Source organism: Toxorhynchites rutilus, chromosome 3 (genome assembly GCF_029784135.1).
Source record: "Toxorhynchites rutilus septentrionalis strain SRP chromosome 3, ASM2978413v1, whole genome shotgun sequence".
Taxonomy (NCBI): domain Eukaryota; kingdom Metazoa; phylum Arthropoda; class Insecta; order Diptera; family Culicidae; genus Toxorhynchites; species Toxorhynchites rutilus.
In genome coordinates this window covers 262425193-262438268 of record NC_073746.1, presented here as the reverse complement: position 1 = coordinate 262438268, position 13076 = coordinate 262425193, and the positions used below count along the sequence as shown (strand labels likewise).

Genomic DNA, 13076 nt, shown 5'->3' with positions numbered 1-13076 from the left:
TCTGAAGTGCAAAGAAGTACTTCAGAATCATCTACTACTGTTTTTAATGTTGAATGTTGATTACCACGAAAAACTACCCAATGCAAAATATCAGCTCAATCGGACTTCATTTGCTAGTGTCGCACAGTGGTCAAAGTTTGTGTTTTTTGAAAACCGAAAAATCACCCAAGGGGAGAGAAAAGAAAATCGGGGTTTTCGAAAAAAAATTTGATGCCAAATGTCTTCAAATTGCATGAAACGTCGAGATCTAGTGTCATCACGATTTTTTTTTTAAATATCGACACTCTGGGACTTCGTTTTTTCTCGGAATACGAGACGAAACGTATGGTTTTAAGTGCAATAAAAATAATTATCTCGATTTTTCATTCGGAACTTGGTTTTGTATGCCAATGAAAATCGTCATATCGATTTTTCATGCGGGGCTCCCTACGAAATGTTGATTCGCACGATAAAATACCTTCTGCAAAATATTGGCTCATACGGACTTCATTTACTATTGTCGCCGATCTCAAAATTTAATTTTCTGCAAATCGAAAAATCACCCAAGGGGGGAGTGAAGGAAATCAGGGTTTACAAAAAAAGTTTTTTGATGCCAAATGTCTTAGGTTTGCATGAAACATCGAGATATACTACTATCACAAAAAAAAAAATTCGTCAAAATTCGACTTTTCAGACAAAAACGACTAAGTGCCGAAAAGTCACTCTCTGTCAGAAATTTTATTTTCAGATAACAGTAAATCTCGATGTTTAATGCAATTCTAAGACATTTGGCATCAAAAAACTTTTTTTGGAAACCCCGATTTCCTTTACTCCCCCCTTGGGTGATTTTCCGATTTGCAGAAAACTAAAATTTTGAGATCTGTGACACTAGTAAATGAAGTCAGTATGAGCTAATATTCTGCAGAGGGTATTTTATCGTGCGAATCAACATTTCGTAGGGAGCCACGTATGAAAAATCGATATGACGATTTTCGTGATGTTTGATGACTCGGAACCCGATCAAAAATATCCTGTGCTCGTACAGAACAGAAGTCATCACCTCCGGAGCATTTTGGCCGCATGGATCGTCCGAGAAATATGTTAAATCAATTTAAGTATTTTGGTCTCTTGAAGTGCAAATCACACACAACGTGTTTTTATTCATTTATATCTTAAAAGAATGGTCTGGTCTTAATCGTAGCTGTGATAGGTGTCCTGATTTTTAACTCCGACCAGATGGTATTCCTATTTACGGAACAATTTCATATTCAGGCACGGTTTTCATTCCCCATCATAAAAATCTGAAAACGCTCCCAATTCTTCTTTGATGCTTGTTAGATTGGGAGTGTCTCTGGGATTTAACATTGCAGCTGCCTTGAGGGTCCAATAATCGAAACCAAATCTCTGCCTCACCAGTTTATCCACGTGTTATAAATTTAACACTCTGTACCTGTACCTATCTGTACTTTTGTACAAAAATCTGTAATCTGTACCAGAAAATCGAAAAAATGTACCTTTCCAGATAAATCTGTATGGGTGGCAGCACTGCTTACAGCCCATTTGAAGTTCAGTTAAGTTCGTATAATAAACGTTTTTTTTCAGGTGGATTGTAGTATTGGAGTATTGAATGAGTTAAATTACGGATTTCTATACAGTTACCAAAACACAATTCAAAAGCAGTTGTTCCCAATAATCAAAGTTATACGTCAAGCTTCTGTCCGTGGCTCTAGGCACAGACCCATCTACTCTACTTTTATTGGGAAAATCCACAACAAAAAGTAGAGAACCAGTACAAAAATAGGAGCACGTATGTCATAATTCTATTCGGAGGAAATACAAGGAAACTATAAAATTAATAGAAAGAAAGGTTGTAGGATTGTAAAAGGATAAAGTATAGGCAATTTTCATTCATTCAACAACACATCGCCTGTGACTTGTTCTGGCCTGATTTAGTTTCTTGCCATCACGGAGAAGCAGGTCAGAAATGAGATGCAGCATACAACTCGGACTTTGCGACAAAGGACTGCAATCCTCCTTACTGCTCAGAGCTTTGGCTGATTGAATGGTATTGACAATCGTGGTGCAATTATCAAGGGAAATCGGAAGGGAAACCCAAGGGAAATCGGATGAAAACGTAGATAATGGGAAATACATTGAAAAACTGTTGCTAAAAGACAACAGCAAACAACTGCTAAGCATGGGTAGTGCAAAATTAACTGTGCTATGAGATTCACGGCGAAAATGAAAACGATCTACGTGAACCATGATTCAATCGACAGAATAAATATTCGAATTTTACATTTCACAATGTATTAAAATATATATCGTTGCATTCATTGCTGGACGAAAATTGAAAGCATTGCACGTGATTAGAAAAGTGCTGTCAATTGTTCGTACGTGGTGAATTAATTAAAGACAAATGGAGAATCGAAAAATCAACAGCACGAGTTGATTTTTGGGTTCTTATAGGACATTGATTACTTATGGGGGAACCAAAATTACCAAAATGGCGAACATTTGAATAAAAAATTGGCTGTTTATTCAACAAAAGTCGTAATTTGAACCATCATAGAAAATAATAATTGAGATATTAAAAAAAAAGGCTACGTAACAATACACAATGGTCCAGGAGATGTATTTAAGTGGAAATTAGCTTTTAGAGCTCGACAGTTATTCTCTAGACAAAAACTGTCTTCGACAAAGTTGTTACATACGATAGAGCGCTCATTTTTGTGTTATCAAAAATAGGGTGACCAAAATTTTCGATGAAATAATAAATCTAACTTTCTTATCTTTATAGATAGAGGTAAACATAGTTCGACAATGTTGTAGTCCTAGTTATTTGAGATATCTTTGTAGAACAAAGTTTTTTTTCCTATCTCTTGAAATAACCGATATAGCGCCTTTTTCTATGTTACGTTAGGGTCACCATGAAAAAAACTGTTATTTTTTGCTTTAACTTTTATATCTAAAATTCTTCATACAAACTGTCTTCGGAAGACTTTTAGAGCTTACTAATAAAAATATTTTGCGATGCAGAACTTGTCAATATCTTAACTTTACTCAAATTTATTAATATTTCTTCCCAAAAAATACGCTCTCTTCAATTGTTTGTCATTCTTTCTGGGGCGAACATAAACAAAGTTTATTGACGGCATTTCAATCTACATAATGTGTGATTTTCAACACTATGTTATTTTTTGTGTTTGAGTAAATTAAAATGGAAATCATGAGTTTTTGGGTGAAAAACCATCAATAACTTTAAGTAGGATTAAGATATTGACAAATTTTGGAATTGATAAGCTCTAAAAGTCGTACGAAGATAGTTTTGATGTAGAATTTGAAATATAAAAGTTAGAGTAAACAAACACGTTTTTTCATGGTCACCCTAATCCAACTCAGAAAAAATGCGCTACATTAAATTGAGTTTCTCTTATACTAGCCTTCTATTATTCAATGTATTCCAACGCAATATCTATTTTTTTCCCAATTGTAAAAAATTTAGCCTTTTATGTTTCGCCTGAGTCAACTAGAGTTTCAAGAACAGTTTGCACCTTACTAATCAAAAATACACCTCTCCTTTTACATTAAAGAATTCTAATAAAATTACCAAGAAGAAAAACAACTTCAGCGGTATTGTCTCTTCCAATAAAGCCGATAAATGTCTAACCGATCTCTAGTAAAAAGCAAGCATTTTCGAATTAATTGCGTACTACAACAAGACATAGATTGTTCTCTTTATACTCAAAACGTGGTAGAGACTGATAAACAGATGGGACAATAAAAATGGTCGAAAAAACGGTAGAGTATTTTTAGAAGAAGTTGACATTCGCAATGCGTGTGTGTATTTATTATTGACTTGAGTAAGTTCATTAAGACAATTTAATGTCAGATGGATTGAATAAATAAATAATAATGATCATAATAATAATAGAAGAAAATAAGAATAAAAATCATAGTTCTAACATTGTTGGTTGGAATTTTTGCTCCCAGGAGCTCTCGGGTCGGGTCTTTTTTTCAAAGTTTTAGGTATACACTAGCAAGCTCTGCACAATAATGCTACGGCGTTAGTGATAATACCCATCCATCCATCAACAAGAGTCGAGAGATTTATCGCGTATTATAGATATCTTCATAAATATATTAAAAACAAATGCGTTTATGCGACAGTATTTTTACCTTCATTGTTTTGTGCCTCGCAAACTCCTATCACGAGGCAGAGTAATCCAATCAGCCAAAATAGCCGTGACAGTCGATGATTTGATTTCCCCATTTTTACCACACACTGTTATCCGAATTATCTTAACTGAGGTCAACTCCGTTTTCGATACCAAACAACAGCCCTTCGCTAGCTGTTTGTATCTTGTTATGCTTTTTTTTAAATTATTTCCAATAGAACACACACATAAGATAACCACCAGATATTACACTTATAGCATTTAACTTCGCGTAATTCGCGCTTTTTCAATTCCGGCCGCGTGTTGGCCCCTCAATCAAACACACGCCACTACCAGTGAAAGCACTTGTTTCTTCTTCTGCTGCCGCTATTCACGATGACGATGATTAGGTAATGTGAACAACACATAAAACATTTTTTTTTCTCTCTCCTGTAAGCTAATTCGTTTTCTATTCCACCTCCTGATACAGCAACTGATCACATCATTTTTTTAATTTTTTTTTTCTGTTCACTTTACGACACCGGTTTGGGTTTGCTTTTGGACACCTTTTTACCCCACTGTCTTCCTTTTATCTCACTTCTTATTCATCGCTGGTTCCACTTTCATCTGATATGATTATTGGATTCATTGCTTCGCAGTTGCTGTGTAATCGTCTTCACTTTCAGATCTATACTGTTATTACCCATCAAAATTTTCTCCCATTACCAATTGTTCTCTAATTGCTCAGCGCCGATTGCTGTATCGTTTCCCGTCCGTTTCTGAAATGGAAGAAGGATTAAGACGAGTTAGTCATAATAATGATGAGAGCAACGCGATGTGATAATATTTTCCACGTTTAAATGCCATTGAATGTTCGGTGCTTTTCGATGTGATTTAACTTTTGCTGAATTCATTCATTTCGCCAGTAGTGGCGGCAATCGAAGACGGTCGTTTTTTTTTATTCACGCCGTGGATGAGATTTTCGCAGAGGTTTAACGACTCAATAAAAATGGGGTGTCCATGGGAAACTTGTTTTCGAAGCTAGGCGAATGTCGAAAAAAAAGTGAAATGTATCGAATTATTCGTTTGCGCAATGCTTCGTTCCGGTTACGTCAATTTTTGCCAAGCTGTGAGAAATTATGATTGTTATTGTTTGGAGATCATCGTAATAACTCGGAACCAGATCATGGGTTGGATGGGTGAAATGTCTTCCACAATTCAGGTTTTTTCCGAGCTACCTTAACGATTTTTTGTGAAACGAGATTAACAAGTGTTATAATCAACCAGTAAAATATGCAAAATATGTTTCTAATACTGACAGTATGTGATAATAGACAACATGACATTGCGATTTCCATAACTGGTGCCACAGTTCAGGCAACGAAATTTCGGAAAATATTGAAGACTTAATGGATGATTCGAGCGTAAATTGTCTTCACAAGCAAACGATTCATTCAAGTAAATTATCACTTCTCAAAGACAATTGTTTACTATATCTGGCCTAGGTGAGCAAAAGAAAGGACGTCTTCAGTTGAAATATTCAACTATTAAATGTTCTGAACTCGCCCAGCCATAATTCGACTCGTTTCTCAGTGTTCCAAATTGGATAGCTGTGATTCATCAGCAATACATTTCTTTGCAGTTTTTCATCCTCCAACTGGTGATGACTTACTCATTGTTCACGAGGTGCATTCAATGAATATTTGTAGCCACTATCCGTTGAAATCTCCTCTTACACAAGAAACCAGATTAACCGCTTTCCAAACCAGCACTACAAATTTCACCCACACACAACGTTTTATCCGCATACGAGTAAAAAAACCTACCCGAGAGTGTCACATAATCCGAGGGATATAAACACACCAATCTATCACTGAACCGTCTATCCCCACGTGACCAAGCGCGCTCCAATCACACCGCTTGCAATCGCTCGAACGCAAAAGTGCAACTGAAAGCGACTCAGCAGCGCCCCAAACGCTACGCAACACTCCGTGAACGTGTCGGGGCCACTCGACGCGGTTTTGCCCCTGCTTCCAGCGAATCATTTTAATTCATCTCAGCTGGGGGGGTACCCATTTTACTAGATGAATCAACCAATGTTCCCTACCTCCGCTACCGGTGTCCAAAAAAAAAAACCCGAAGGTCATAGCGGCCAATGGGTATTGGCTGGGTTGGTTTGCGGATTCGGGTGGTTTAATGGAAGATGAGTGAATTTCCGGACACCGAATTTATCAAATTATGCATAAGAAGAGCCGTTTCCTATCGTCGCTGAATCACAACTCTTAAGGCGTTGTGAAGTCATGTGGTGCATTTCGATGAATGGGTAACCCTGAAACACCGCAATAAAATAGAACATCTTTGCCTTGGGAATATCCACACCGTGTGACGATAGGTGCTATTGTTCTTTTGTTCTCTGGCGTTAGGCGGAAGGTTCGCCGCCGAAAAAGGAACTTCAAAAGACGCAAACTGACACGGATTTTGATAATATACCTTGATGTGAGTGTGTGTTGATACTATTAGCGCCGGGTGTCATATGTGAGCACGCGGTCGACTGATTGCATGCCAGGGATGTTTACCTTGCCATTATAACGTGCGCTGATGTCAGTAAGAGTCGCTGAGTAAGATTATTGCGAGAGCTCGTGCTGACGGAGGCGAAAAGGTGATTAAATAAGTTGATTGGTACCTAATTCTTGGAGTGTTTACCAGCAGAGGAAAATACGAAGAAATAACGATGATGATGAGGGAAAACAACACACACGGTGGTGGGTGTCATCGGTTTGAGGGTTTGACGCGGTTATATTATTGATATAGTGGCAGAATTGGTACTGATCGGCTTGCGTTTCGTTCAGTGTAATTATGCATCACGTGTTTCTTTGAAACTTGTGCTTGAATAAAAAAAGATGACGGTCTTTATCGAACTGGCATTATTAAATGTACTCTACTTTGATATATTGATAATTATTGTTATGTAAGAAACTGTGGTGGCCTCGTTCCAAACAATTAACATGAAGGAACATGTTGGACAGTGTTCTTCTCATTGACAATTTCATCACAATGATTTGAACGGATTGAAACGAAGTAAACGATTAAAAATATTTGACCTTCATTCATGAGAAAAAACACTTGTATTCAGAAATGACATTAGTCACTGACCGCATTTCAACTAAGAGAGTGGGGGGCAAAGGCTATAGGAGCACTCTATTTTGACGTAGGCCCACGGATGTTTTCAAGATGTGCGTTTCTGTACATACAGATCCCAACGTAGCGACGACACAACAAACATTAAATCGAATAACTTGCATATTCCGAGTCGTATATACGAAAAATGATTTTTTCTCAAAAAACCATAACTTTCGAACTACTGGACCGATTTATATTAGGTTAGGGAAAAAGAAATGTCGTATATTATCAATATATGGCAACATTTAAACGTATCTTGTGTTGTATTTATCGCATCGGGTCATGCTATACGGCTATTTAGAGACGCCAATCTGTACTGCAAGTGTCGTTTTGACAGTGTTGTGATTGTCCTTTTCAGTCTCAAGTTATAGCGCGTCAAAGATGGAGTCCACCAAGCAAGAAATTCGCCATATTTTACGTTTTTACTACCTGCGAGGTAAAACTTCAACGAAGGCGGTCGAAAAAATTCTTGTAGTTTATGGACCCAATGCTGTAACGATTCGCACAGCACAGCGTTGGTTTGATCGATTTCGTTCTGGCTATAATGGTTGTCGAAGATACACCCCGTACTGGTAGGCCAATCTTCATGGAAACCGATAAAATCGTTGAAATCATCCAAGCAGACCGGCATCTGAGCACTCGCTCGATTGGCCAGGAACTGGGTATAGACCATGAAACCGTTTGGAACCATTTGCAGAAGATTGGATTCCAAAAAAAGCTGGATGTATGGGCGCCACACGAGTTGACGCAAAAAAATCTTTTATACCGAATCAACACCTGCGATGCACTGCTGAAACGGATCGAACTCGACTCATTTTTGAAGCGGATGGTGACTGGTGATGAAAAGCGGATCACGTACGACAACCTAAAGTGAAAAAAGTCGTCAAGCCCGAATTGACGGCCAGGAAGGTTTTGCTGTGTGTTTGGTGGGATTGGAAGAAAATCATCCACTATGAGCTGCTCAACTATGGCCAGACTCTCAACTAGGTTCTCTACTGTGAGCAGCTTGATCGTTTGAAGCAGGCGATTGACCAGAAGCGGTCAGAAATGATCAATAGGAATGGTGTTGTTTTCCAACAAGACAACGCTCGGCCTCACACATCTTTGATGACCCGCCAGAAGCTACGGGAGCTCGGATGGGATGTCCTATTGCACCCACCGTATAGTCCGGACCTGGTTCCAAGTGATTATCATCTCTTCCGGTCCATGAAAAACGCTCTGGGTGATACAAAGTTGGCCTCAAAAGAGGCTTGCGAAACTGGCTGTCTCAGTTTTTTTGCAAATAAGAAGGGAGGGGGGGCGGGTTCTGTGATGGGTTCATAAGGGGAGGATAATGAAGTTGCCTTCTAAATGGCAACAAGTTTGCGAACAAAATGGTGCATATTAGACTAAAATTGGATAATTTTATGTACGTTGAATAAAGCGTCAAATTTCGATCAGAAATACGACATTTCTTTTCCCCATCCCAATATAATCGATATATCAAAATAGCTGTCCCGGCAAATTTCGTCCCGCCAAAGTTTATTTTTCGTTATCACATCCACGTTATCAGTAAGAAATTACTAAGCGCACGTTCATGGGTCCAATCGCAAAACTGTTCATTGATTGATCTTCTAATATACACTTTAAAATTATTTTTTTACTATAAACTTTCAATACTCGACATTATAATATCAGATTATTTTCAGACACAATTCTCGTGCAAGATTTGTCCGTTACATGGGATAAATGTTTGATACAGAAAATATGATAAAATGAAGACAGTCCTGAATCGGACAATTCCTTTCTCAAGTGTTGCCCTTATCAACACATTCGGCGATCAATTTTTATTTATATAGATAGAAGACGATATAGGAGTGAGTTTTATCACATTAAAATTCATTTCCACTGTCGAACGAAGATCAATTTAGTTACCGCAAACATCAAATGGACCAACAACGCTTGTCAATATGTAATTGTAGAATTGAATTTTTCGAATTTTCACATTTTCCTTCAGAATTTTCCGAAAATTTTCAATTGTCATGTGGAATATGTTTGATTGAAATATTTGCATTATTTTTATGGGACCCCCTCTTCTTTCCAGAGAAGGAAGGCGTGTCATACCATCATAGAAACATTTATTGCTCCCTAAAACATCCATATTCCAAATTTCGTTTCATTAGCTTCATTAATTCTCGAGTAATGCAGAAATTTGTGTTTCATTTGTATGGCAGCAGGAAATTTGGATTCTGCTCTTGTTATTATTCATTGTATTGGTTTTTTTATTGTTTTCATAGTCTCGGGACCAAAGGCGCTATAGTTTTTTATATTTTTTCTGGAAACCTGAGGATTTTTTACATAATATGACTTGATTGACTTTAATTTGGTATGTCGATCATCTGAATCGGTTTAGTAGTTCAAAAGTCATGAATTTTTGAAAAAAAATATTTTTGCCATAAATGCGAAAAAATAGTTTTTTGGGACCACCCTAAAATGGAAATGGTCACCCTAACAAAAAAAAAACAAAAAAATACGGGTCTCGTAATTTGCGATACAGAGCAAAACTACTACTTTTGATGACAATCTGCGAACCACTATATCGGTTTGGCATGGAATGACTGTACATATAGATTGAAGCCAATGAGCAAAAATTACACTTGCAAAAAAACCTTGATTTTATTGATTGTAATTATTGATTGTATTTGTTTTTTATAGTTTACATGGTTTCGGTACCAGGGGCGCTATATTTTAAAAATATTTTTTTCTCGAAAGCTGAGGTTTTTTTTCAACATAACATATCCAAAGAAAACAGAGAGTTTTTTTTTCTCGATTTTGAGTTATTATTATATAGAAGTATTGAAAAAAAATCGCAAACAAAATGCATTTTTTTTCGCAAGTGCAATATTTTTCGAAAAAAGGGGGAAAATTTGTTTTTTCGGTCCACCCTAAAACGGAAATGGGCATCCCAATGAAAAAAAATAAAAAAATGTAGGTCTAATATTTTGCGATAGCCACTTTATTGGTTTGGCATGGAATGGGTGCTATAGTAAAATCGATCTAATGTATGTACCGTCGTGAAAATGAATTATGGGGGTGAAATTGGGTCACAAATGGAGAAAGTTACTATTAGTAATATCTTGACAAATATTGCGAATATTTTTGGAAGCTTTGAGCCGTTTAATAGGAGACATATTTCCACAACTTCCAATGCATAATACTCAACTGTAGTAAAAATAGTTATTATTTAATAGTTCATCAAAATTTGATGTGGAAATAGCCATCAAAGAACACCTTAGAAAAAATCTCATGCCCAGCATTATAAAAAACTACTAAAATTGTAAATATTGGATGAAATTATTCTTTAAAGTCTTGCCAGCTGAATCATTACCGAAAAGCCGTGCCAAGGTGCTCTACGCCCAGTTTTTGCAAAAAATGTTTATGCACCATAATGGACGATGAAACTTATGTTCTCGAAGACTTCAAACAGCTTCCGGGTCCCGCTTTTTATACTGCAATGCGAAGGAATGCCGTAGCCGAGTGTTTCCGGGCCAAGAAGCAGTCTAAATTCCCCAAAAAGTACTTGGTTTGGCAGACCATATGCAGTTGTGGCCGAAAATCCAAATCTTTCGTCTCTACCGGCACTATCAACAAAGATGTCTCCAATAAGGAATGTCTCCAGAAGCGGTTGCTACCATTCATAAGAAGCCACGACTCTCTAGCGTTGTTTTGGCCAGATTTGGCCTCTTGTCACTATGCAAAAATCTATCCTGGAATGGTATAATGCACTGTTCAGGACTTCGCCCAGTGAAAAAGTACTGGGCTCTGATTAAGCGAAAGTTATTCGAAACTAAGAAGAAAGCGAATGGCATTAATGATTTCAAGAGGAGATGGAAAAGCGCCGCCGCCAGCATATCGGAGGATACTGTACGGAACCTAATGGCAGATGTTCCCAAGAAAGTTCGTGAATTTTACAGACAACGTAATTAACATCGAAGTAAGCTTTCCTTGTTTTAGATATAAGTCTATTTCACTGAAATAAACAATCGGTTTTGTTTGTATTACGTGAATTTTTGTTTTACTGGCATCATCTTGGCGTCCAAAATTTAACGTGGACAAGTTTTATAAAAGTCGCAATTTGTTTCCTTATGCCGATGCCTGCATTGCACTGATAGTTCATCGAGAACATCTTTTCTTTTGTAGTATAGCTATAACTACTCTCGCAGTGTTCTTTTTGCAATAAATATCTTCCACTCACAGCACACCCTCCGATCGCTGTTTGTGACATTACAATAGAGAAAGACTATTTACTGCTCGTTAGCTGGAGCGAGACGGTGTAATAGAATGATGATGATGGCGTGTTAAATTATAGAAACATTGAACTCGGAGTGGTCATCACCCTCTAGTGTGTAATAGCAATCGCGAATGGTTTCTCTTATACCCAATAAGTTGTAAACTGGCGGAGATTAAGTTGCAACGTTTCCTCTCCCCACTCCACTGTAGAACGTGCACTGCATCTGCATATCGAGTGAGTGATTTTCGCGCCCGAAGTGAAATTTCTTCAGAATTACACTATGGTCACGTGTATTCTAGAGCTTACCACTCAGAATACATTCAATGCGTGTAATTCAGCATAAGAAATATCAATCGTAATGTATAGCATATTAAACATCTCTTATAGAACTTCTGATTTGATTGGTATGCAAATCATCAAAATCCTTTCGCAACAAAAATAGTTAAATATAGGAACAAAAATAGTTATTGGTTAGTTCTCTGCTTTGGCACCATCACTGGAAGACATAATCCTGCGTCAAAAATAGGAGTAAATCTCTCCAAAAGTTTTATGTATATTATTTCAATCGAAATTTGGATTTTCGAATTATCCCTCATCATTTTTCATGTCCATAAACAGTGGTTGTAATATCCTGTACAATAAGGGTGTAATGATCAAAATTTTAAGGCGAATGAACTGAGAATTTCGAAGCTTCTTAAAGTGAAAAAAGAAGAAGAAGAAAAAGATAACAAATTTGGTCAACTTATATTGGGCGTATTTCTTTTGAGTGCGTATTTTGTAAAACTTGTACACTCATTTTGTTGGTGTGTGTGTAAAATTATTCATCTATTTTCATTTTGACGTTTGCTCTTAAGATCTCAAAATGGCACACAGGCAAGAGTTTAAAAATATTCCTCGCGCAACATGCGAAGTTGGACATCAAGCGGCCTCCACAGGAGTTTTGCACGGCGACGGGAACAGGAAAGTTGGCAGACATCTTTAAGGCTATGAGTCTCTCCAGGATCCTCAAAGAATACCTGGTTTGAAAGGTCATCAACAGGAAAAGTGATATTTTCGTCGCCACCGGGACCATTAACCATACATGTCAAGGAATGCCTGTAGAAGCATTTATGGTCTGTCCTAAAATCCCGTCCCATAAAGAGATAGTGGACCATCGTCAAGCAGAACTTGAAGAAGACACAAAAAAGGGTGAAAAACAGCTTGAAATAATTTTCAACAACCTCTTTTGTGATATTTGTAAGCAGGTTATTCAAGGTTATGAATCTCGATTCTTATTTTTTGTTACATAGTTTCATCCATTCATGATATTTGTAGGCAAGGTTATTCAAGGTTATGAATCTCGATTCTTATTTTTTGTTACATAGTTTCATCCATTTTGTCATGGCCATTCTGTATCAATTTCGCTTTCTTAATTCGTGAATTTGCAGCTAGTTTTGCAATTTTCAGTTGTTTAGGTTTTTCTTTCTGCTTCATCTGTTCTTCCTACCACT

At 37.2% G+C, this 13076-nt stretch overlaps 1 protein-coding gene across 6 annotated transcripts in view; it reads right to left on the bottom strand.

Moving 5' to 3' along the window:
• LOC129775279 (putative epidermal cell surface receptor) overlaps positions 1-13076 on the bottom strand; it is an 83291-nt gene that overhangs the window by 38983 nt on the left and 31232 nt on the right. For 4 of the 6 annotated variants that reach the window (XM_055779800.1, XM_055779804.1, XM_055779805.1 and 1 more), the window contains exon 2: positions 4159-4915. In XM_055779800.1, the coding sequence (XP_055635775.1) occupies positions 4159-4252 (94 nt within the window). In that variant the 5' untranslated portion in view covers positions 4253-4915. The other 2 variants (XM_055779801.1, XM_055779802.1) reach the window with 2 other exon arrangements.